The sequence below is a fragment of the Amphiura filiformis genome, chromosome 10 (assembly GCF_039555335.1).
Source record: "Amphiura filiformis chromosome 10, Afil_fr2py, whole genome shotgun sequence".
Lineage (NCBI taxonomy): Eukaryota > Metazoa > Echinodermata > Ophiuroidea > Amphilepidida > Amphiuridae > Amphiura > Amphiura filiformis.
Window position 1 is genome coordinate 50,188,417 of NC_092637.1, and position 24,575 is coordinate 50,212,991.

General features: G+C 33.5%; 1 protein-coding gene across 1 annotated transcript; it reads right to left on the bottom strand.

Moving 5' to 3' along the window:
- Window positions 1–20,553: 20,553 nt before the first annotated feature.
- Window positions 20,554–24,147, bottom strand: LOC140161953 (uncharacterized). Its single transcript, XM_072185247.1, has one exon. The coding sequence runs from the start codon at window positions 24,145–24,147 to the stop codon at window positions 20,554–20,556; it is 3,594 nt and encodes a 1,197-aa protein (XP_072041348.1).
- Between the last annotated feature and the right edge of the window lie 428 nt (window positions 24,148–24,575).

Below are 24,575 nucleotides of genomic sequence, written 5' to 3' on the forward strand. Positions count from 1 at the left end.
GAACAAGTTTGAGAGTAATGGTCTATATGTGTTGTTTCATGTATATAAAGTAATATTGAAATTTTGGAACGTGGAACATTGGAACAAGTTTGAGAGTAATGGTCTATATATGAAGAGCTTTGTTTCAAAACCCCATACATCCACTTTTGGCCAAATTGAGTTATTGGCATAATATTATAGTGTGGGTAAAAATACACATTTTGGTAGTTGTTTGACCTTCATACTACCTTCCCTTCCGGAGTTATCGCATATTTCCCGTTTGGGAAATCTTAGGAATTTCGGAAATCTGAACTTAAAATGAATATAGAATTGTTTTGTTTTAATTTTTTTGATGTATAATGGTAGCCTGGAATGTTCTTTACCTATTAAAACCAAAAGGAACTGTTTTTGGGTCACTATGTTTGAAAAAAATCATTTTAATTAAAAAAAGGTGTAGCTTCGAAAATACCAAAAAAATGCCATTTTCCCGAATTTAATTAAAAATTCATAATTAAAAAAGTAAATGAGATATTTAAATTTTTCTTTTTGATTTTCAAAGCATTAGTCAAGCTACATAATGTAGTCCAAACAAATGGGCTCAAATTTGATTGCAAAGGTGGTTTCTAGAAAGGGGTAAATTTATTTTGTTGCAAAACCCCTTACATCCACAAAAGGTGCGATATAAAATAAATAATAAAATAAATAGGAAGCCTTGAAAATTGTCCCAAACCTATTCTTTTAGTTTCTATTCATCAACACTTTATCCAATCCCAAATTGAATCAAATCGAACAAGTAATACTTGCACAATTTAAAAAAGCTGTTTTTCTCAAAAAGTCAAAAGTGGATGTAAGGGGTTTTGCAACAAAGCTCTTCATATGTTGTTTCATGTATATAAAGTAATATTGGACTTTTGGAACGTGGAACATTGGAACAGGTTTGAGAGTAATGGTCTATATATGTTGTTTCATATATATAAAGTATTATTGCAATTTTGGAACGTGGAACATTGGAACAAGTTTGAGAGTAATGGTCTATATGTGTTGTTTCATGTATATAAAGTAATATTGAAATTTTGGAACATTGGAACAAGTTTGAGAGTAATGGTCTATATATGTTGTTTCATGTATCTAAAGTAATATTGAAATTTTGGAACGTGGAACATTGGAACAAGTTTGAGAGTAATGGTCTATATATGTTGTATCATGTGTATAAAGATCTATTGGACTTTTGGAACGTGGAACTTTGGAACAGGTTTGAGAGTAATGGTATATATGTTGTATCATGTGTATAAAGATCTCGTGAACTTTTGGAACGTGGAACGTTGGAACAAGTTTAAAAGTAAAGGTCTATATTATGTTGTATCATGTGTATAAAGATCTATTGGACTTTTGGAACGTGGAACATTATAACAGGTTTGAGAGTAATGGTCTATATATGTTGTTTCATATATATAAAGTAATATTGAAATTTTGGAACGTGGAACATTGGAACAAGTTTGAGAGTAATGGTCTATATATGTTGTTTCATGTATATAAAGATCTATTGAAATTTTGGAACGTGGAACATTGGAACAAGTTTGAGAGTAATAGTCTATATATGTTGTTTCGTGTATATAATGTATTATTGGAATTTTGGAACGTGGAACATTGGAACAAGTTTAAAAGTAATGGTCTATATATGTTGTATCATGTGTATAAAGATCTATTAGACCTTTGGAACGTGGAACATTGGAACAGGTTTGAGAGTAATGGTCTATATATGTTGTTTCATATAAGTAATATTGAAATTTTGGAACGTGGAACATTGGAACAAGTTTGGGAGTAATGGTCTATATGTGTTGTTTCATGTATATAAAGTAATATTGAAATTTTGGAACGTGGAACTTTGGAACAGGTTTGAGAGTAATGGTATATATGTTGTATCATGTGTATAAAGATCTCGTGAACTTTTGGAACGTGGAACGTTGGAACAAGTTTAAAAGTAATGGTCTATATATGTTGTATCATGTGTATAAAGATCTATTGAAATTTTGGAACGTGGAACATTGGAACAAGTTTGAGAGTAATGGTCCATATATGTTGGTTCATGTATATAAAGATCTATTGAAATTTTGGAACGTGGAACATTGGAACAAGTTTGAGGGTAATGGTCTATATGTGTTGTTTTATGTATATAAAGTAATATTGAAATTTTGGAACGTGGAACATTGGAACAAGTTTGAGAGTAATGGTTTATATGTGTTGTTTCATGTATATAAAGTAATATTGAAATTTTGGAACGTGGAACATTGGAACAAGTTTAAAAGTAATGGTCTATATAATGTTGTATCATGTGTATAAAGATCTATTGGACTTTTGGAACGTGGAACATTGGAACAGGTTTGAGAGTAATGGTCTATATATGTTGTTTCATATATATAAAGTAATATTGAAATTTTGGAACGTGGAACATTGGAACAAGTTTGAGAGTAATGGTCTTTATATGTTGTTTCATGTATATAAAGTAATATTGAAATTTTGGAACGTGGAACATTGGAACAAGTTTAAAAGTAATGGTCTATATATGTTGTATCATGTGTATTAAGATCTATTGGACTTTTGGAACCTGGAACATTGGAACAAGTTTAAAAGCAATGGTCTATGTATGTTATATCATGTGTATAAAGTAATATTGAAATTTTGGAACCTGGAACATTGGAACAGGTTTAAAAGTAATGGTCTATGTATGTTATATCATGTATATAAAGTAATATTGAAATTTTGGAATGTGGAACATTGGAACAGGTTTGAGAGTAATGGTTTATATATGTTGTTTCATATAACTATATAAAGTAATATTGAAATTTTGGAACGTGGAACATTGGAACAAGTTTGAGAGTAATGGTCTATATGTGTTGTTTCATGTATATAAAGTAATATTGAAATATTGGAACGTGGAACATTGGAACAAGTTTAAAAGTAATGGTCTATATACTGTTGTATCATGTGTATAAAGATCTATTGGACTTTTGGAACGTGGAACATTGGAACAGGCTTGAGAGTAATGGTCTATATATGTTGTTTCATATATATAAAGTAATATTGCACTTTTGGAACGTGGAACATTGGAACAAGTTTGAGAGTAATGGTCTATATATGTTGTTTCATGTATATAAAGTATTATTGGAATTTTGGAACGTGGAACAAGTTTGAGAGTAATGGTCTTTATGTGTTGTTTCATGTATATAAAGTAATATTGAAATTTTGGTACGTGGAACATTGGAACAAGTTTAAAAGTAATGGTCTATATAATGTTGTATCATGTGTATAAAGATCTATTGGACTTTTGGAACGTGGAACATTGGAACAGGTTTGATAGTAATGGTCTATATATGTTGTTTCATATATATAAAGTAATATTGAAATTTTGGAACGTGGAACATTGGAACAAGTTTGAGAGTAATGGTCTATATATGTTGTTTCATGTATATAAAGTAATATTGAAATTTTGGAACGTGGAACATTGGAACAAGTTTGAGAGTAATGGTCTATATGTGTTGTTTCATGTAGATATAGTAATATTGAAATTTTGGAACGTGGAACATTGGAACAAGTTTAAAAGTAATGGTCCATATAATGTTGCATCATGTGTATAAAGATCTATTGGACCTTTGGAACGTGGAACATTGGAACAGGTTTGAGAGTAAAGGTCTATATATGTTGTTTCATATATAAAAAGTAATATTGAAATTTTGGAACGTGGAACATTGGAACAAGTTTGAGAGTAATGGTCTATATGTGTTGTTTCATGTATATAAAGTAATATTGAAATTTTGGAACGTGGAACATTGGAACAAGTTTAAAAGTAATGGTCTATATACTGTTGTATCATGTGTATAAAGATCTATTGGACTTTTGGAACGTGGAACATTGGAACAGGTTTGAGAGTAATGGTCTATATATGTTGTTTCATATATATCAAGTAATATTGCAATTTTGGAACGTGGAACATTGGAACAAGTTTGAGAGTAATGGTCTATATGTGTTGTTTCATGCATATAAAGTAATATTGAAATTTTGGAACATGGAACAGTGGAACAAGTTTGAGAGTAATGGTCTATATATGTTGTTTCATGTATATAAAGTAATATTGGAATTTTGGAACGTGGAACATTGGAACAAGTTTGAGAGTAATGGTCTATATATGTTGTATCATGTGTATAAAGATCTATTGGACTTTTGGAACGTGGAACTTTGGAACAGGTTTGAGAGTAATGGTATATATGTTGTATCATGTGTATAAAGATCTCGTGAACTTTTGGAACGTGGAACGTTGGAACAAGTTTAAAAGTAATGGTCTATATAAAGTAATATTGCAATTTTGGAACGTGGAACATTGGAACAAGTTTGAGAGTAATGGTCTATATGTGTTGTTTCATGTATATAAAGTAATATTGAAATTTTGGAACATGGAACATTGGAACAAGTTTGAGAGTAATGGTCTATATATGTTGTTTCATGTACTTAAAGATCTATTGAAATTTTGGAACGTGGAACATTGGAACAAGTTTGAGAGTAATAGTCTATATATGGGCAATTCCACGGTAACTCGTGCTACACTTTATGGCGTCCTTTTACATACTTTGTGCTCCAGCTTTTAAATTGATTTGATTGGAATCTGTATTTTTTGTATTTTAATACCCAACATTCAAGGCTAGATCCTCATAGTATTGCTAATTCAGGATATCAACTTTTGTATGTATGGGACAGCTGTAAAAATCGGTAACTCGTGCTACGAGCAGAGGACATGCTTAAAGATCACTCATTTTTATTTTGATGGTGTGCTAAAAAAAAAAACACTAAAGCCTTATTAATTATATGATAAGTAATTGCTATAATAAGGTTTGTTTTGGTATACCTTAAAAAGTTGTGCCCCTCATAGTTTTACATTGACTGGCAAAAAACATGGTAACTCGTGCTACGGTAACTCGTGCTACAGTTTGTCCGGCCATATATAAAATGGTATTGTTCATCTAAATGTCATTTTTTTTTTGATAACAATTCCTCAACAACTGGTGTAATGATCAAATAACTCAATCTATGTACAAATAACCCCCAAATAACCCATCTATGTACAAATAACACTATTCAGTGTATGTACCAGCATACAATGTACCACACATTACATACAAACATCCCAGCCTTACATACGCCTTGCTTGATCCTGTTTGGATATTTTATTCTAGGGCTTAAATTTAAACAGTTAAATTGAACAGTCAACAATTGATAAAACTTTTACTTCCATGTTATTTGACTCTAAATTCCCTCACAAAACTTGTAATGTTCATGGTTATTTGCTCTGTAAGTTTTTTAAAAATTGCTTTCTGAGTTACAGAATGTTTGGTCATCTTTTGGTTGAGACCATTTCCTGCTTGGTGCAAATACTCTAGTTTGCCCGATTTCAATCACTTCACTAAGCTGAAAAATGAGCCTCATTACACTCAACAACAAACCAATTTCCAAAACAAATCTCAGAACTATACAAATCTCAGTATCAACAATGTCACTGTGGCTGTTAATCTCAGGATTTCCAGTATCTATTTTTTTTGTTTTATTTCTTCTTTTGCCTCGGTTACTCATTCAGTGGATGTTTTAAGGTATCCTCTGTTCTTCCATGAGGCCCATATTAATTGATTGGTTCTTAGGCTAGATCCTAGGGGGTGGAGGGCTAAAAATTTTGGTTGCATCATTTTGACCAGGTATTGATAGTGGGATATATGCTAAACAGCATGTTTTTTTAGAGAGACTGTACAATGTAAAGTCTTTGAGCTTTTAAAAAAAAGGACTTTATTGGTGTGTGCAAACATTTGGTATAAATAAATTTACACTATTTTGGCACATGATCGGGGTGGAAACTGGCTCCTTGAATCTTATCTCTATCTTTGCCTTCCATATTTTTACTTTAATTTTCCTGCGACAGGAGGTCACTTTTCTCTTTAATTTTTGGCCCCACACATGTGTGGTTGCCTGGTTGTTTGTTTGTTTCTTTCTTTGTTTGGCTGTCCGGGCGGAAGCAAATTCATTAATCCACTGTACAGCTCCAACACAATAACTACAAACTTGGTACCGGTATGGTGATAGAATAATGGTGGCTTGATGTGCTGTGTAGTTTTGTGTTATGTTATTTGCATATTTATGAATATTAATGAGCTTATTTACAAATTTTGCCTACATTTTCATTAATCCACTTTGCAGCATTATAAACACAATAACCAATCAACTTCAAACTTGGTTTGGTTGGATATGGTGGCCTGATGTGCTGTATAATTTTGTGTCATGTTATTTGCATATTTATGAATATTAATGAGCTTATTTCCATATTGCATATTATTTTTTATTTACAAACCTTTGTTATTTACACACTTTTGTGTGTGTGTGTATGGGCACCTTAATTACGAACTGCATAATTCTAGTTTGTCATGGGGCAGGCTGCCCCTCCCCCACACTGGCTACACTGCTGCTAGAAAGCTGTTACCAATATCATGGTCACATATAAATGCATATTCATGAAGTTGGGAGATCCTCTATTGCTGCCAAGTGGTAGATTTTGCATGACCTTTGTGGTACAGGGGGAAGTGGGCTATGGTAACTCGTACTACATCGGTAACTCGTTCTACTGGTAACTCGTGCTACAGTTTTAAATGGGTCATTATTATGTGATGGATAGTGTTTTGTATATTAATTTCTTATTTTTACTCAAGGCACTACTAGTAGAAGGAAAATAATAAGTGGCATCAATTAAATTGCCAACATTTTGAAAAAATATAAAAAAATGCATCTTTCGGTAACTCGTGCTACGCCATATTTAGTGCTATGAAAACGCAATGAAAGAAAAAAATTAGTGGGGGATTATTTAAAATGTGTTGGATGTTTCTTGAAGACCATATTTCAGAGATATAAAATGTATCAAATTTAAAAGAAAAGTGCCCATGTTTAATAAAATAGGCCCACTTGGAAAATATCTAAGTTGAACAGGAGTTTTTCACTTAAAATACACTCTCCAAAGAAACTTTAAAAAAAAAACACCAAAATGTTAGAAAATGCTGAAAAAGTTTATAACTTGAACCTTACATCTGTTTGGAATAATATAAAAGTTAAAAGAAATATATATTGGCAATTTCATTTTTTTGAGTCATGTCCACTTTTGCTTGGAATTGCCCATATGTTGTTTCATGTATATAAAGTATTATTGGAATTTTGGAACGTGGAACATTGGAACAAGTTTAAAAGTAATGGTCTATATATGTTGTATCATGTGTATAAAGATCTATTAGACCTTTGGAACGTGGAACATTGGAACAGGTTTGAGAGTAATGGTCTATATATGTTGTTTCATATAAAGTAATATTGAAATTTTGGAACGTGGAACATTGGAACAAGTTTGGGAGTAATGGTCTATATGTGTTGTTTCATGTATATAAAGTAATATTGAAATTTTGGAACGTGGAACTTTGGAACAGGTTTGAGAGTAATGGTATATATGTTGTATCATGTGTATAAAGATCTCGTGAAATTTTGGAACGTGGATCGTTGGAACAAGTTTAAAAGTAATGGTCTATATATGTTGTATCATGTGTATAAAGATCTATTGGACTTTTGGAACGTGGAACATTGGAACAGGTTTGAGAGTAATGGTCTATGTTGTTTCATATATATAAAGTAATATTGAAATTTTGGAACGTGGAACATTGGAACAAGTTTGAGAGTAATGGTCCATATATGTTGGTTCATGTATATAAAGATCTATTGAAATTTTGGAACGTGGAACATTGGAACAAGTTTGAGGGTAATGGTCTATATGTGTTGTTTTATGTATATAAAGTAATATTGAAATTTTGGAACGTGGAACATTGGAACAAGTTTAAAAGTAATGGTCTATATAATGTTGTATCATGTGTATAAAGATCTATTGGACTTTTGGAACGTGGAACATTGGAACAAGTTTGAGAGTAATGGTCTATATATGTTGTTTCATATATAAAGTAATATTGAAATTTTGGAACGTGGAACATTGGAACAAGTTTGAGAGTAATGGTCTATATGTGTTGCTTCATGTTTATAAAGTAATATTGAAATTTTGGAACGTGGAACATTGGAACAAGTTTAAAAGTAATGGTCTATATAATGTTGTATCATGTGTATAAAGATCTATTGGACTTTTGGAACTTGGAACATTGGAACAAGTTTGAGAGTAATGGTCTATATATGTTGTTTCATGTATATAAAGTAATATTGAAATTTTGGAACGTGGAACATTGGAACAAGTTTAAAAGTAATGGTCTATATATGTTGTATCATGTGTATTAAGATCTATTGGACTTTTGGAACCTGGAACATTGAGACAAGTTTAAAAGCAATGGTCTATGTATGTTATATCATGTGTATAAAGTAATATTGAAATTTTGGAACCTGGAACATTGGAACAGGTTTAAAAGTAATGGTCTATGTATGTTATATCATGTGTATAAAGTAATATTGAAATTTTGGAATGTGGAACATTGGAACAGTTTTGAGAGTAATGGTCTATATATGTTGTTTCATATAACTATATAAAGTAATATTGACATTTTGGAACGTGGAACATTGGAACAAGTTTGAGAGTAATGGTCTATATATGTTGTTTCATGTATATAAAGTAATATTGAAATTTTGGAACGTGGAACACTGGAACAAGTTTGAGAGTAATGGTCTATATATGTTGTATCATGTGTATAAAGATCTATTAGACTTTTGGAACGTGGAACTTTGGAACAGGTTTGAGAGTAATGGTATATATGTTGTATCATGTGTATAAAGATCTCTTTTACTTTTGGAACGTGGAACGTTGGAACAAGTTTGAGAATAATGGTCTATATATGTTGTTTCATGTATTTAAAGTAATATTGAAATTTTGGAACGTGGAACATTGGAACAAGTTTAAAAGTAATGGTCTATATAATGTTGTATCATGTGTATAAAGATCTATTGGACTTTTGGAACGTGGAACATTGGAACAAGTTTGAGAGTAATGGTCTATATATGTTGTTTCATATATATAAAGTAATATTGAAATTTTGGAACGTGGAACATTGGAACTAGTTTGAGAGTAATTGTCTATATATGTTGTTTCATATATATAAAGTAATATTGAAATTTTGGAACGTGGAACATTGGAACAAGTTTAAAATTAATGGTCTATATAATGTTGTATCATGTGTATAAAGATCTATTGGACTTTTGGAACGTGGAACATTGGAACAGGTTTGAGAGTAATGGTCTATATATGTTGTTTCATATATAAAAAGTAATATTGAAATTTTGGAACGTGGAACATTGGAACAAGTTTGAGAGTAATGGTCTATATATGTTGTGTCATGTATATAAAGTAATATTGAAATTTTGGAACGTGGAACATTGGAACAAGTTTAAAAGTAATGGTCTATATATGTTGTATCATGTGTATTAAGATCTATTGGACTTTTGGAACCTGGAACATTGGAACAAGTTTAAAAGCAATGGTCTATGTATGTTATATTATGTGTATAAAGTAATATTGAAATTTTGGAACCTGGAACATTGGAACACGTTTAAAAGTAATGGTCTATGTATGTTATATCATGTGTATAGAGTAATATTGAAATTTTGGAATGTGGAACATTGGAACAGGTTTGAGAGTTATGGTCTATATATGTTGTTTCATATAACTATATAAAGTAATATTGAAATTTTGGAACGTGGAACATTGGAACAAGTTTGAGAGTAATGGTCTATATATGTTGTTTCATGTATATAAAGTAATATTGAACTTTTGGAACGTGGAACACTGGAACAAGTTTGAGAGTAATGGTCTATATATGTTGTATCATGTGTATAAAGATCTATTGGACTTTTGGAACGTGGAACTTTGGAACAGGTTTGAGAGTAATGGTATATATGTTGTATCATGTGTATAAAGATCTCTTGAACTTTTGGAACGTGGAACGTTGGAACAAGTTTGAGAATAATGGTCTATATATGTTGTTTCATGTATTTAAAGTAATATTGAAATTTTGGAACGTGGAACATTGGAACAAGTTTAAAAGTAATGGTCTATATATGTTGTTTCATATATATAAAGTAATATTGAAATTTTGGAACGTGGAACATTGGAACGTAATGGTCTATATATGTTGTTTCATATATATAAAGTAATATTGAAATTTTGGAACGTGGAACACTGGAACAAGTTTGAGAGTAATGGTCTATATGTGTTGTTTCATGTATATAAAGGAATATTGAAATTTTGAAACGTGGAACATTGGAACAAGTTTGAGAGTAATGGTCTATATGTTGTTTCATGTATATAAAGTAATATTGAAATTTTGGAACGTGGAACATTGGAACAAGTTTGAGAGTAATGGTCTATATATGTTGTTTCATATATATATATATATATATGTAAAGTAATATTGAAATTTTGGAACGTGGAACATTGGAACAAGTTTGAGAGTAATGGTCTATATATGTTGTTTCATATATATATATATATATATATATATATATATATATATATATATAAATTGATATTGAAATTTTGGAACGTGGAACATTGGAACAAGTTTGAGAGTAATGGTCTATATTATGTTGTTTCTTATATATAAAGTAATATTGAAATTTTGGAACGTGGAACATTGGAACAAGTTTAAAAGTAATGGTCTATATATGTTGTATCATGTGTATAAAGTATTATTTGAATTTTGGAACGTGGAACATTGGAACAAGTTTGAGAGTAATGGTCTATATATGTTGTTTCATATGTATAAAGTAATATTGAAATTGTGGAACGTGGAACATTGGAACAAGTTTGAGAGTAATGGTATATATGTTGTATCATGTGTATAAAGATCTCTTGAACTTTTGGAACGTGGAACGTTGGAACAAGTTTGAGAGTAATGGTCTATATATGTTGTTTCATGTATATAAAGTAATATTGAAATTTTGGAACGGGATGGAACATCGGAGCAAGTTTAAAAGTAATGGTCTATATATGTTGTATCATGTGTATAAAGATCTATTGGACTTTTGGAACCTGGAACATTGGAACAAGTTTAAAAGTAATGGACTATATTATGTTGTATCATGTGTATAAAGATCTATTGGACTTTTGGAACGTGGAACATTGGAACAGGTTTGAGAGTAATGGTCTATATATGTTGTTTCATTTACATAAAGTAATATTGAAATTTTGGAACGTGGAACATTGGAACAAGTTTGAGAGTAATGGTCTATATGTGTTGTTTCATGCATATAAAGTAATATTGAAATTTTGGAACGTGGAACATTGGAACAAGTTTGAGAGTAATGGTCTATATGTTGTTTCATATACATAAAGTAATATTGAAATTTTGGAACGTGGAACATTGGAACAAGTTTGAGAGTAATGGTCTATATATGTTGTTTCATATATATATATAAAGTAATATTGAAATTTTGGAACGTGGAACATTGGAACAAGTATGAGAGTAATGGTCTATATTATGTTGTTTCTTCTATATAAAGTAATATTGCAATTTTTGAAACGTGGAACATTGGAACAAGTTTGAGAGTAATGGTCCATATATGTTGGTTCATGTATATAAAGTAATATTGAAATTTTGGAACGTGGAACATTGGAACAAGTTTGAGAGTAATGGTCTATATATGTTGTTTCACATATGGTCATTTTCACAGTAAAGGGTGTAACTTTTGATTTTTTGGGTCAAAATTTCAAACCACTTAAATATGTTTCTGTTTACTGAAATCATGCATAGAAGCAACTTAAATTCTAGTAAAATAATGTTTCAAGGCTTAAACCTTTTGATTTCTAATAAAAATTTTGACATTTCCATAAGATTTTGGTTAAAATATAAGAAAAATGTATTTTACATAACCTCAGAAAATTATGACATGAAAGCTGGAATACATGTGAAATCCCATTCCAAAGTAAGTCAACAGAAAATTTTATACCATGTTTTGCTATGTTTGTAATTGCAGTTTTGTAAATTTTTACATCAAGTGTCATTTACAATGGAAATTTCCAAACCTTAAACATATTTTTTAAGTTTTAATTGGGTTCCTAAAATAATTTGAATGTCTAATTTCATGTACAAATACTACTTGATGAAAGGAGGTTCCAAGTTTCACAGAAATTGGAGTTATTTTTTAGAATTGGCAATTCAAGCGATTTGTGTTTCGGTGGCTTCAGTTAACAACACAGGTGATCATAAAAGTAAAATATTTGGCTAACCCCTACAAGTTGACATAAAAAAAATAGGTAAAAAATATCACAATTACCAATTTTCATGCTTTGCTTCTAAGTAAATTATCACAGCAAGTCATTTTTTTTGTTTCGGAGGCTTCATTAACAATTGTTAAACATTGCAGAAGTAGTTTTTTGAAAACAACAGTGTTGGGATCATCTAAGCTGTTATTTTCTTGTGTATATTGAATCAATGATTCTATGCGGCAGATATTGTAGATTTATCACATGTTAATTTTTTCACCCATTTGTTAAGTATGGTGTTTTTTGCATGTGAAGCCTCCGAAACCGTCTTTTTTGGGTATCAGTATATTTTTTCAAACATTAACCATAATGTCAAAAAAAATTTTAATTTATGACATTCTGCACATATCAAGTAATAATTACAATGCAGATATCAGTATGAAACACACCAATTTAGATATGCATAGATGATAATTAATCTTATTGTTGTTTCGGAGGCTTCATTTGTTTCGGAGGCTTCAATTGTTAACGGAAAGTTTGTATTGGGTCCCATTTTCAAACGGTGATAAATATCTCCACGATTTAAAAACATGTGACTTGAGGATCTACTTTGCTACATTTTGATAAATAGATTGGATGAGCTCTTTTATTTATATTTGCACAAGCTTGCTGAACAGTTTGTTTCGGAGGCTTCAAAAAGTTAACGGAAAAACGGCTCTTTGAAGTCAAGACTTTATAAAAATTTTAAAAGCTTGCAAATCGACTAATTCTTGTTACCCATTTCAAGTTAAGATAACAACTGTTATGAATCAAGAAGAAGTGAAGAAATAACCAAGAATTATGAACCAAAGCTACACCCACAAAGTTTGTTAACAATATTGTTAACGGAAAATGAAGCCTCCGAAACGACAAATATCGAAGTCCGGTTCTCAAAAATACAGGGCTGTTCACAATTAAATCTAATGTGGCAGTGTTTACTGAACATATTTTTTTTTCTCTTTATACCTCAGTGAGGTTGGCGAAACGCCTTTATTTTATTTAGTTTATATATCAAGCTCAAAAACTTGCTATTCCACAATATTGTGGCTCAAAAGCCACGACATGTAAATTAACATAATCAAAACATTATGTATAACTTATTACAGTATATTCAAATGAACCTTAAGTTCATCCCAGACATTTTGATTTTCTTTTATAATTGTTGGCACATTTTCTGCATTTGTTGTTATTTCATTCAATCTTTCTACTTCATTAATAAAGAGCATTGGTATAGGAGTAAATATATTGGTTTCACTATATCTTATTTTGGCCTTGTAAACTGAAAACGATGCTCTAATTAAGAGCAGGTTTACAAAATCAAAATGTGAGTCTTTCTTGTTCCAACCATAAATAATATGTTCTAGAGACACGTTCAAATGTGTGTGTGTTGTAATTAACACGCATTCTTTAAAGAAAATCCAAAATGATGTATTTTTCCTGCATGATATGAAAAAGTGTTCATAGTCCTCACGACAATTGCAGAAACAGCATTCGTCCGAATTACTAATCTTCCATTTCAATAGGTTTTTCTTACACGGTATTAGGTTATATAAAAGGTTATATTGAAAGTGTCCAAATTTGTTTCGAATTCTATTTTTTATTTTAAAAGTGAAGATTTGTCTCCAAGATGATTTACTTGTATTACAATTAGTCCTGGCCCTGTCCTACAGACCCGTATACAATTTTTCAGGAAGAAAGTTTGAATGTTGATTCGAGTAGGGTATGCATAGGTCTTTCAAATTCTACTAGGTGGAAAATTCCAAACCCGGGCAAACTCTGTATATGGCCGTTTTTCAAAATGGCCGCCAAAATGTACTTATGAACCAGGTATAATGACAATAACTCTGAAACTATTTGACCTAGAGGGGTGATTGAGGTGTCTATCCCCACTAAATCAAGGCTGTCTGGTTGAATGAATGGGGTTTCATGGTTGTCCGAGGTCTAGGACACCTGAAATCCAAGATGGCCGCCCGTAGCAACCATAATCATCATATTCGCCAGATGAAATGACAATAATTCGGAATCTGCTTGACCTACAAGGGTCATTAAGGTGTCTATCCCCACTAAATCAAGGCTTTCTGATTGAATAAAGGGGTTTCATGGTTGTCCGAGGTCTAGGACACCTGAAATTCAAGATGGCCGCCCATAGCAACCAGATAATCATCATATTAGCCAGATGAAATGACAATAATTCGGAATCTGCTTGACCTGCAAGGGCCATTTAGGTCTCTATCCCTATGAAATCAAGACTGTCTAATTGAATGAAGAGGGTGTCATGGTTGTCTGATGTCTAGGACCCCGGGTCTAGGACAACCACAATCTAAGATGGCCGCCCATAGCAACCATATAAATATTCACATTAACCAGGTGAGATGACAATATCTCAATAATTATTTGATCCAGAAGAGTAATTAAGGCGTGTAACTTCGCTAAATCAAGGCTGTTTGATTAAATGATGTGATATCATGGTTGTCTGTACATTTTGGCGGCCATTTTGAAAAACGGCCATATACAGAGTTTGCCCGGGTTTGGAATTTTCCACCTAGTAGAATTTGAAAGACCTATGCATACCCTACTCGAATCAACATTCAAACTTTCTTCCTGAAAAATTGTATACGAGTCTGTAGGACAGGGCCAGCACTAAATTGAAGTGATCTTGCCAATATTTAACGCAAATTGGGTCGCATTCTGATGGCATTAAAAGTTTATATATTTGTTTTGTGGATAGCTTTGAAATGTGTAGTTTGGTTTTCCCAACTTGAAATAATCGATCATTGCCCTTTGTTTTGTTGAAATCTACATGATTATTTAAAATTAACGTTTTCCATTCTTTTGGTATTGTTGTCAGTAATGTATGCAAGTTAAAAACATCATTTGGACACCGAACTATTTGTCTTAGCTCAAAAAGAGTTATAAAACGATTATTGATTACAATATCACTTAAGTACATTATACCAGCATCTTTCCACTTCTTAAACATAAGCAACTTATTTCTAAATTTTATGCCATTATTGTACCAGATTATTTGATCATGAAGTACTCTTGCTTCGTGTAAAGAGGCATCAGCATTCTTTTTTTTCAACATAAACCAAGATTTTAGTACCTCTGTGTAGAACTTGGGAATTTTTTCTTTTTTTACTTCCAATACATTAGAGGACTTACATTCCAAATTAAGTACAAAATCTAGGCCTATTTGATTAAACCAAAATTTTGCTATTTTATCCAAATACCATGATCATTTTCGCAAAGTAATCTTGAAATCCATTTAATTTTTAGAGCTCTTATTTGGCTTTGCAGGTCTATCATTTTCAAGCCACCATATTCCATGTATCCCGTTATCGTTGTTCTTTTGACTTTTTCCCTCTTTGAACCCCAAATAACTTGAAAGAGCATTTTATTAAAACGTTTTTGCCTAAACCAAAAGCCAAAATATAACTTATTTTAAACGTTTTAAAAACGTTTTTGTGTTTGCTGGGGGTCTATATATGTTGTTTCATGTATATAAAGTATTATTGGAATTTTGGAACGTGGAACATTGGAACATGTTTAAAAGTAATGGTCTATATAATTATGTTGTATCATGTGCATAAAGATCTATTGGACTTTTGGAACGTGGAACATTGGAGCAGGTTTGAGAGTAATGGTCTATTATGTTGTTTCATATATATAAAGTAATATTGAAATTTTGGAACATGGAACATTGGAACAAGTTTGAGAGTAATGGTCTATAATGTGTTGTTTCATGTATATAAAGGAATATTGAAATTTTGGAACGTGGAACATTGGAACAAGTTTGAGAGTAATGGTCTATATGTGTTGTTTCATGTATATAAAGGAATATTGAAATTTTGGAACGTGGAACATTGGAACAAGTTTGAGAGTAATGGTCTATATATGTTGTATCATGTGTATAAAGATCTATTGAAATTTTGGAACGTGGAACATTGGAACAGGTTTGAGAGTAATGGTCTATATATGTTGTTTCATATATATAAAGTAATGTTGACATTTTGGAACGTGGAACATTGGAACAAGTTTGAGAGTAATGGTCTATATGTGTTGTTTCATGTATATAAAGGAATATTGAAATTTTGGAACGTGGAACATTGGAACAAGTTTGAGATAATGGTCTATATGTTGTTTCATGTATATAAAGTAATATTGAAATTTTGGAACGTGGAACATTGGAACAAGTTTAAAAGTAATGGTCTATATATGTTGTATCATGTGTATAAAAATCAATTGGACTTTTGGAACGTGGAACATTCGAACAAGTTTGAGAGTAATGGTCTATATATGTTGTTTCATATGTATAAAGTAATATTGAAATTTTGGAACGTGGAACATTGGAACAAGTTTGAGAGTAATGGTATATATGTTGTATCATGTGTGTAAAGATCTCTTGAACTTTTGGAACGTGGAACGTTGGAACAAGTTTGAGAGTAATGGTCTATATATGTTGTTTCATGTATGTAAAGTATTGTTGGAATTTTGGAACGTGGAACATTGGAACAAGTTTAAAAGTAATGGTCTATATATGTTGTTTCATGTATATAAAGTATTATTTGAATTTTGGAACGTGGAACATTGGAACAAGTTTGAGAGTAATGGTCTATAAATGTTGTTTCATATGCATGAAGTAATATTGAAATTTTGGAACGTGGAACATTGGAACAAGTTTGAGAGTAATGGTATATATGTTGTATCATATGTGTAAAGATCTTTTGAACTTTTGGAACGTGGAACGTTGGAACAAGTTTGAGAGTAATGGTCTATATATGTTGTTTCATGTTTATAAAGTAATATTGAAATTTTGGAACGTGGAACATTGGAACAAGTTTAAAAGTAATGGTCTATATATGTTGTATCATGTGTATAAAGTAATATTGACATTTTGGAACCTGGAACATTGGAACAGGTTTACAAGTAATAGTCTATATATGTTGTTTCATATATATAAAGTAATATTGAAATTTTGGAACGTGGAACATTGGCACAAGTTTGAGAGTAATGGTCTATATGTGTTGTTTCATGTATATAAAGTAATATTGAAATTTTGGAACCTGGAACATTGGAACAGGTTTAAAAGTAATGGTCTATGTATGTTGTATCATGTGTATAAAGATCTATTGGACTTTAGGAACGTGGAACATTGGAACAGGTTTGAGAGTAATGGTCTATATATGTTGTTTCATGTATATAAAGTATTATTGGAATTTTGGAACGTGGAACATTGGAACAAGTTTAAAAGTAATGGTCTATATATGTTGTATCATGTGTATAAAGATCTATTGGACTTTTGGAACGTGGAACTTTGGAACAGGTTTGAGAGTAATGGTATATATGTTGTATCATGTGTATAAAGATCTCTTGAACTTTTGGAACGTGGAACGTTAGAACAAGTTTGAGAGTAATGGTCTATATATGTTGTTTCAAGTGCATAAAGTATTATTGGAATTTTGGAACGTGGAACATTGGAACAAATTTACAAGTAATGGTCTATACATGTTGTATCATGTGTGTAAAGATCTATTGGACTTTTGGAACGTGGAACATTGGAACAAGTTTGAGAGTAATGGTCTATATTATGTTGTTTCTTATATATAAAGTAATATTGAAATTTTGGAACGTGGAACATTGGAACAAGTTTAAAAGTAATGGTCTATATATGTTGTATCATGTGTATAAAGTATTATTTGAATTTTGGAACGTGGAACATTGGAACAAGTTTGAGAGTAATGGTCTATATATGTTGTTTCATATGTATCAGGTAATATTGAAATTTTGGAACGTGGAACATTGGAACAAGTTTGAGAGTAATGGTATATATGTTGTATCATGTGTGTAAAGATCTCTTGAACTTTTGGAACGTGGAACGTTGGAACAAGTTTGAGAGTAATGGTCTATATATGTTGTTTCATATGTATAAAGTAATATTGAAATTTTGGAACGTGGAACATTGGAACAAGTTTGAGAGTAATGGTATATGTGTTGTATCATGTGTATTAAGATCTATTGGACTTTTGGAACCTGGAACATTGGAACAAGTTTAAAAGCAATGGTCTATGTATGTTATATCATGTGTATAAAGTAATATTGGACTTTTGGAACCTGGAACATTGGAACAGGTTTAAAAGTAATGGTCTATGTATGTTATATCATGTGTATAAAGTAATATTGAAATTTTGGAACCTGGAACATTGGAACAGGTTTAAAAGTAATGGTCTATGTATGTTATATCATGTGTATAAAGTAATATTGAAATTTTGGAACGTGGAACATTGGAACAGGTTTGAGAGTAATGGTCTATATATGTTGTTTCATATATATAAAGTAATATTCAAATTTTGGAACGTGGAACATTGGTGTAGATGCCCATGGGCTCCACAAACTGATGTGTAATTGATGCTGTTGATAGTTACCAAAATCCACCGATTTATACTCCTTTTCTAATTGCTGGCTTAAAATAACTCACTCAGAAGCTTCTCTAATTCATTGTATACTATATTCTTGGTTCATATTAGCAGACGTGGCCATAATGCGGTAGAAAACGGTTAAAAACTTGGTTCCTCTTGGTAACTCAGCATGCCATATTTAACACCGAAGGGACAATACATCGATCAATGTCAAAACAAATCTGAATATCGATAGATTGACAATCAAAACAAATCGAAAAACTTTCTGAACGCCGGAGGGCAGTATAACCACAAAATGAATAGTGAAAGCCCAAATTTGGCATTAACATTCCGGCCCCTAATTGACGATTGTGTCCACAAGTCAATTCAACTAAAAATGACACTATTTTGCATGCCGAATTTCTTAATGGGAAACTGACAAAACTGAAAAAACTGGTTTTTGCAACTACGAAACACAATGCAATATCAAATGATTGCCTAAAAATTTCAAAACTCACAACCATGTTTTTGGTTGTGTTGCAAACAACAAAGTGCAATCATGCCAAATAATGATTGCCAAAAAGTTTAGAATACCCAATTTTTTGGGTTGTGCTTAATCTGATATTGAAAAATCCCTTGAATCAATGAAGTAATAACTATAAAACAAGCAATCAAAATTCTCAAAAGGTCTCCAAATAAAAACCTTTGGTTTGACAGAAAATGAATGTCAAATAGTTAACATGTTTCAAAAATGTCTTGATTTAGACAATTACTGATTGCTTCACTGGGAAAATTTTACATGTGGAAATCACATGGTGTTAATGTTCTAATTTTTCACAAAATCACTGAATTGGATGGTATAATATCCAATTACATGTATTATGCAGTCATTTAAATGTTTATCTCAATGTTCAGCACATGAGAACATGTAAAAATAAGCATAAAGTTTTCTCATCTGAGGGTGTCCTGACCATTTTTAGCACTTAATAAATTGGGTTCAAAAAAGTGAACGAGCAACACATCTAGAGAATGCTAATTTAGCTTCAAATAATGAAAGAAATGTTCATCAGCGGCTGCACACTTGGCTCCCACACACACACACTGCTGAAATACTCCACTTGGCACATGAAATCCCAGCCCTGGCTGATTGTGAAGATCCTGGCTCCCAACTTCTGATCAAGTAGACATCATGGTGAATCCAACACATTGTTGCTAATTTGCTGCTTTCATTAGTCAAACTTTTATAACTTTGCAGGATGAAAGAGTTCAGACATCATTTGCTACATCACAATGTTTTAAGTTTCAGGGATGAGGACAGTTCCACACATCATCCAAAGGGATGTAACATGGGGACAACTCATTGCGTCACTTGCGAGACCAAATGGATGTAACGTTATGGGGCAACTTATTGCGTCACTTGCAAGACCAAATGGATGTAACGTTATGGGGCAACTTATTGCGTCACTTGCTAGACCAAATGGATGTAACATTGTGGGAATTACTTGTAGCGTCACTTGCAAGACCAAATGGATGTAACATTGTGGGAATTACTTGTAGCGTCACTTGCAAGACCACAGACTATATATTTAATTGTCACTTGCAAAAACCACAGGCTACACGTCACTTGCTAGACCACAGGTTGCACATTTTATTGTCACTTGCAAACCCACAGGCTACACGTCACTTGCTAGACCACAGACTGCACGTCACTTGCTAGACCACAGACTACATAAGCTAGCTTGTCGCCAATGGTTATTGAAACTGGCAGTTGTATTTGTACTTGTAGTACATACATGCGTTTGCTATTTACATGTATACTGCTCACTAATTCCATTATCATGTGTCTCATTGCTCATTCAATGTTCAACATAACAAAGTTCTTTACAAATCAAGTATCTTTCTTGGTTTGACTGGCCTTGATCTTAATCTTGTTTCACCAGCTTTGTGGTTGATTTCTTCATCTTCCTGATCTTGATTTCCTGCTATTTCTCTGTTGATGTTTGATTTCATTGTTTCATTGACCTGCTGCGTACCATCTGCTTCCAACAATAGGCAAAGCTTGTGTACTGGTCTAGTAAGCACGCTGGTCTTTGTCTTTAATTTCACTTGCCGTACATAACCTTGGTTGTCCGGTAAAGTTTCCACGACTCTTCCAGTAAGCCATGTGTTTCTTGGTGCTGTTTCATTGACTATTAAGACAATGTCTCCTGTCTTCAGATTTCTCTGCGGAAGAATCCACTTTTGTCTTGAATGAAGTTGAGGCAGATATTCCTTTAACCATCTGCGCCAAAAGACATCTGCAAGGTATTGTACTTGCTTCCATCGCTTGCGTACACACATACCTGTGTTCTCTGGAAGGACAGGGGAAAGGTTCTGGTGTGTCTTGAGTAGTAACAGGTGATTGGGAGTCAAAGGTTCTAAATCTTGTGCATCTCCGGAGACCAGTGTCAATGGACGGCTGTTTATGATAGATTCTACCTCACAAAATAATGTTTGCAGACTCTCATCTGATAGGGTTTGTTCCTTGGACAGCATGACCATCAACTTTCGGATAGTTCTTATCTGGCGTTCCCAGATACCCCCGAAATGTGACGCTCCAGGTGGGTTGAACTTCCATTCGATATTGTTCTGTAATAGGTCGTCAGAGATTTTCTTCTGATTCCATTGACTGATTTCTTTACTTAACTCTCTCTGAGCTCCGACAATGTTGGTTCCATTATCACTTCTTATGATCTTCACCTGACCCCTCCTGGCTACAAATCTTCTTATTGCAGCGATACATGAATCCGTGTCTAATGAATCAGCTTTCTCTATGTGTACTGCACGTATCGCCAAACATGTGAAGACTACACCATAACGTTTCAGGATGCTTCTTCCATGCTTAACTTCAACTGGACCGAAGAAATCCATCCCTACCCTTGTAAAGGGAGGTTCCTCAGGCTGTAGACGGTCTTCAGGTAAGTCAGCCATTTTCTGTACCTGCCTCTTTGCACGCTGCTTCCTGCATATGATGCATCTATTGATTAGCTTTCGTGCTGCTGAGTTTGCACCTAGAATCCAGTAGTGTTGTTGCAAATTTGCTAGCATGTGGTTTCTACCACAGTGCCCTGTGCTTTCATGGATTTGACGCAGAATCAACTCTGACACATATGAGTTTCTTGGTAAGATAACTGGATACTTCGCTTCTTCTGTCAGTGATGCTGCTCTTCGCAGTCTACCACCTACTCTAAGCAATCCGTCTTCCAACTTGGGGTCCAATCTGTAAATTGGACTAGATTTCTGGACTGTCACCTGTACTTTGGTACCATGTGATTCTTGATCAAGTTTGTCTTTGTTAGCTGTTGGTACTTCATTTCTATTGGAAAGCAATTTGACTTCTTTGGCAAAATACTTGTGCTGCTCAATACGCAGGATGGCTTGTTCTGCGTCATGGACTTCTTGCACTGTTAGATCTTGCTTTGTTGTGAATTCATCACCCTCACTCTCCTCTGTACCTGTCACTGTCTGCTGATGTGTCTTTCTTTGACTAAGAAGCTTCTTCAATCTGAGCAGCCATGCCACAGCTCTCTTCAGCTTGTGGTAATCTGAGTAATGCCCAAAGAATTGAGCAAAAGTTTCATAAGGCTCATCTGGCTTGTCAACTTGTACTGCATGCACTATCATGTTCTTCTTTACTTCAGGATCATCTGGCTCTATTTGTAAGTTTACATCTCGAACTGGCCATTCAGTCTCTGAGTCTTTGAGAAATTCTGGGCCACTAATCCAATTAGTATTGTCAACAAACTTCTTCACACTTTGACCCCGTGAGCAGATGTCAGCTGGGTTAACTTTGGTAGGCACATAGTACCATTGTGACACCTTTGTGTTCTCACGTATTTCTCCTACACGATTTGCTACGAATGTGTGGTATCTTGTCCTTTCATTGGCGATGTAACTAAGCACCGTGGTGCTGTCTGTCCAGAAGTAGATATTGTCTATTGGCATTTCTATCTCCCTGAGGATCATGTTACTCATGCGTACTGCTACCGTGGCGGCTGTTAATTCAAGCCTTGGTATAGACACTTGTTTTGTTGGAGCAACTCTTGATTTTGACATCACAAGTGATGTATGTATCTCTCCAATGCTATTCTGCAATCGCATATAGGCGACTACACCATAACCAAACTCGCTGGCATCAGAAAAGTTGTGAAGTTGTATATTGGTCGGTTTTCCAAATTCTGCTGGCTTGAGACACCTGCTTACTGAGCATGTTGACAGAATAGGTAACTCTGCCAACCATTGATTCCACCGTTTCTGATGCTCCAATGGGATTTCTTCATCCCAGCCAAGTTTTAGTTTGCACAGATCTTGGATGATCTTCTTGGCAGGCAACACTGCAGGTGAAACGAGCCCCAGTGGATCATATACAGAACTAACAATGGATAAGATGCCTCTTCTCGTAACTGGACGGTCTTTAACAGCAATCTTGAATCCCAATGTATCTGCCTCCACCTGCCACTGTAAGCCAAGAGCTCTTTCTGAAGGCAAAGTATCACACTCCAGGTTTAACTCTTTCACTTCTTTAGCTCTCTCCTCCTTTGGAATTGACTCCAAGACTTCACGATTATTTGAGATCCACTTTGTAAGTCTAAATCCACCTTGCGCACAGATTGAGATGAGATCTTTGGCCAAACACACTCCATCATTGACTGTCGACACAGATTGTAAACAATCGTCAACGTAGAAGTTACGCCTCACTGTATCACAGGCTTGCTTACTATAATGCTGCTGATTGTCTGCTACAGTTCTGTGGAGTGCGTAGTTGGAACAAGCTGGTGAAGATGTGGCACCAAATATGTGAACTTTCATCCGATACTCTTCTAAAGGTTGGTTCGTAATACATCCTGGCCACCACAAGAATCGTAGATAATCCATATCTGCTCTGGGCACTCTAACTTGCGAAAACATTCCCTGAATATCAGCCATTAGAGCAATTGGTTCTTGCCTAAATCTCAGCAGAACTCCTAACAATGTGTTTGTAAGATCCGGCCCCTGTATTAACTCGTCATTGAGACAGCAACCTTTGTATGTGACAGCACAGTCGTATACCACTCTAAGTTTTTGTTTTGCTGGGTGGTACACACCATGGTGTGGTACATACCACTTCTTTCCATCTTCTACTTCTAACTGCTCACTAGGGACCCTTTCTGCATAATCACTGTTTATTACATCTTCCATGAAGTTCTTGTAATCTTCCTTGAACTGTGGATTCTTATCAAGCTTCCTCTTCAAGTGCTCGGCTCTCTTGAGTGCTTGCACTCTGTTATCAACCATAGCTTTATTTCTATCTCTCAGTGGCAGAGCAATTTCATAATGCCCATCAACCAGCCTTGTGGACTCAGTTACCATGCCCATGAAGCGCTGATCTTCAATGGAAGGTTTTAGCATGTCTTCTTTACTTCTTTCACTGAAATCTTGATTGAACATGCTGGTCATCTTCTGATTTAAGTCTGCTCTGTCTTCTGAACTAAGCACACAAATCCTGTGTACTGATTCCTTGGTACAGTCACTCTCTTTATAAGTCCATGTATTTCCCAACCAAGTGAGGTTTGACTGGCGAACGGGCCACCATCTTGGCTATGAATGACTTTAATTGGCTCCAATGCTTGTGGTACATTGTTTCCTATTAGCAGCTCTACTTTGTGTTTGACTTCAGGAACTTTGATTGCACAAAAATATGACCATGGTTCAAGATCTCTCTGAGTCACCAAGTCTTCTGTATTCACTGGTATATTGTCTTGTATATATGCTTCCGGTAACTCAATGCTATTATCACCATTCTCATCTGCAACTTCCAAGCCGTGCAACTTGATGGTGTTCACATTTTCACACCATTCATTGTCTGTATACGAATCCTAGATTTT

Bases quoted from the DNA above. Each gene is read 5' to 3' on its own strand.
- LOC140161953 (XM_072185247.1), bottom strand. From the start codon at position 24,147: ATGACCAGCATGTTCAATCAAGATTTCAGTGAAAGAAGTAAAGAAGAC.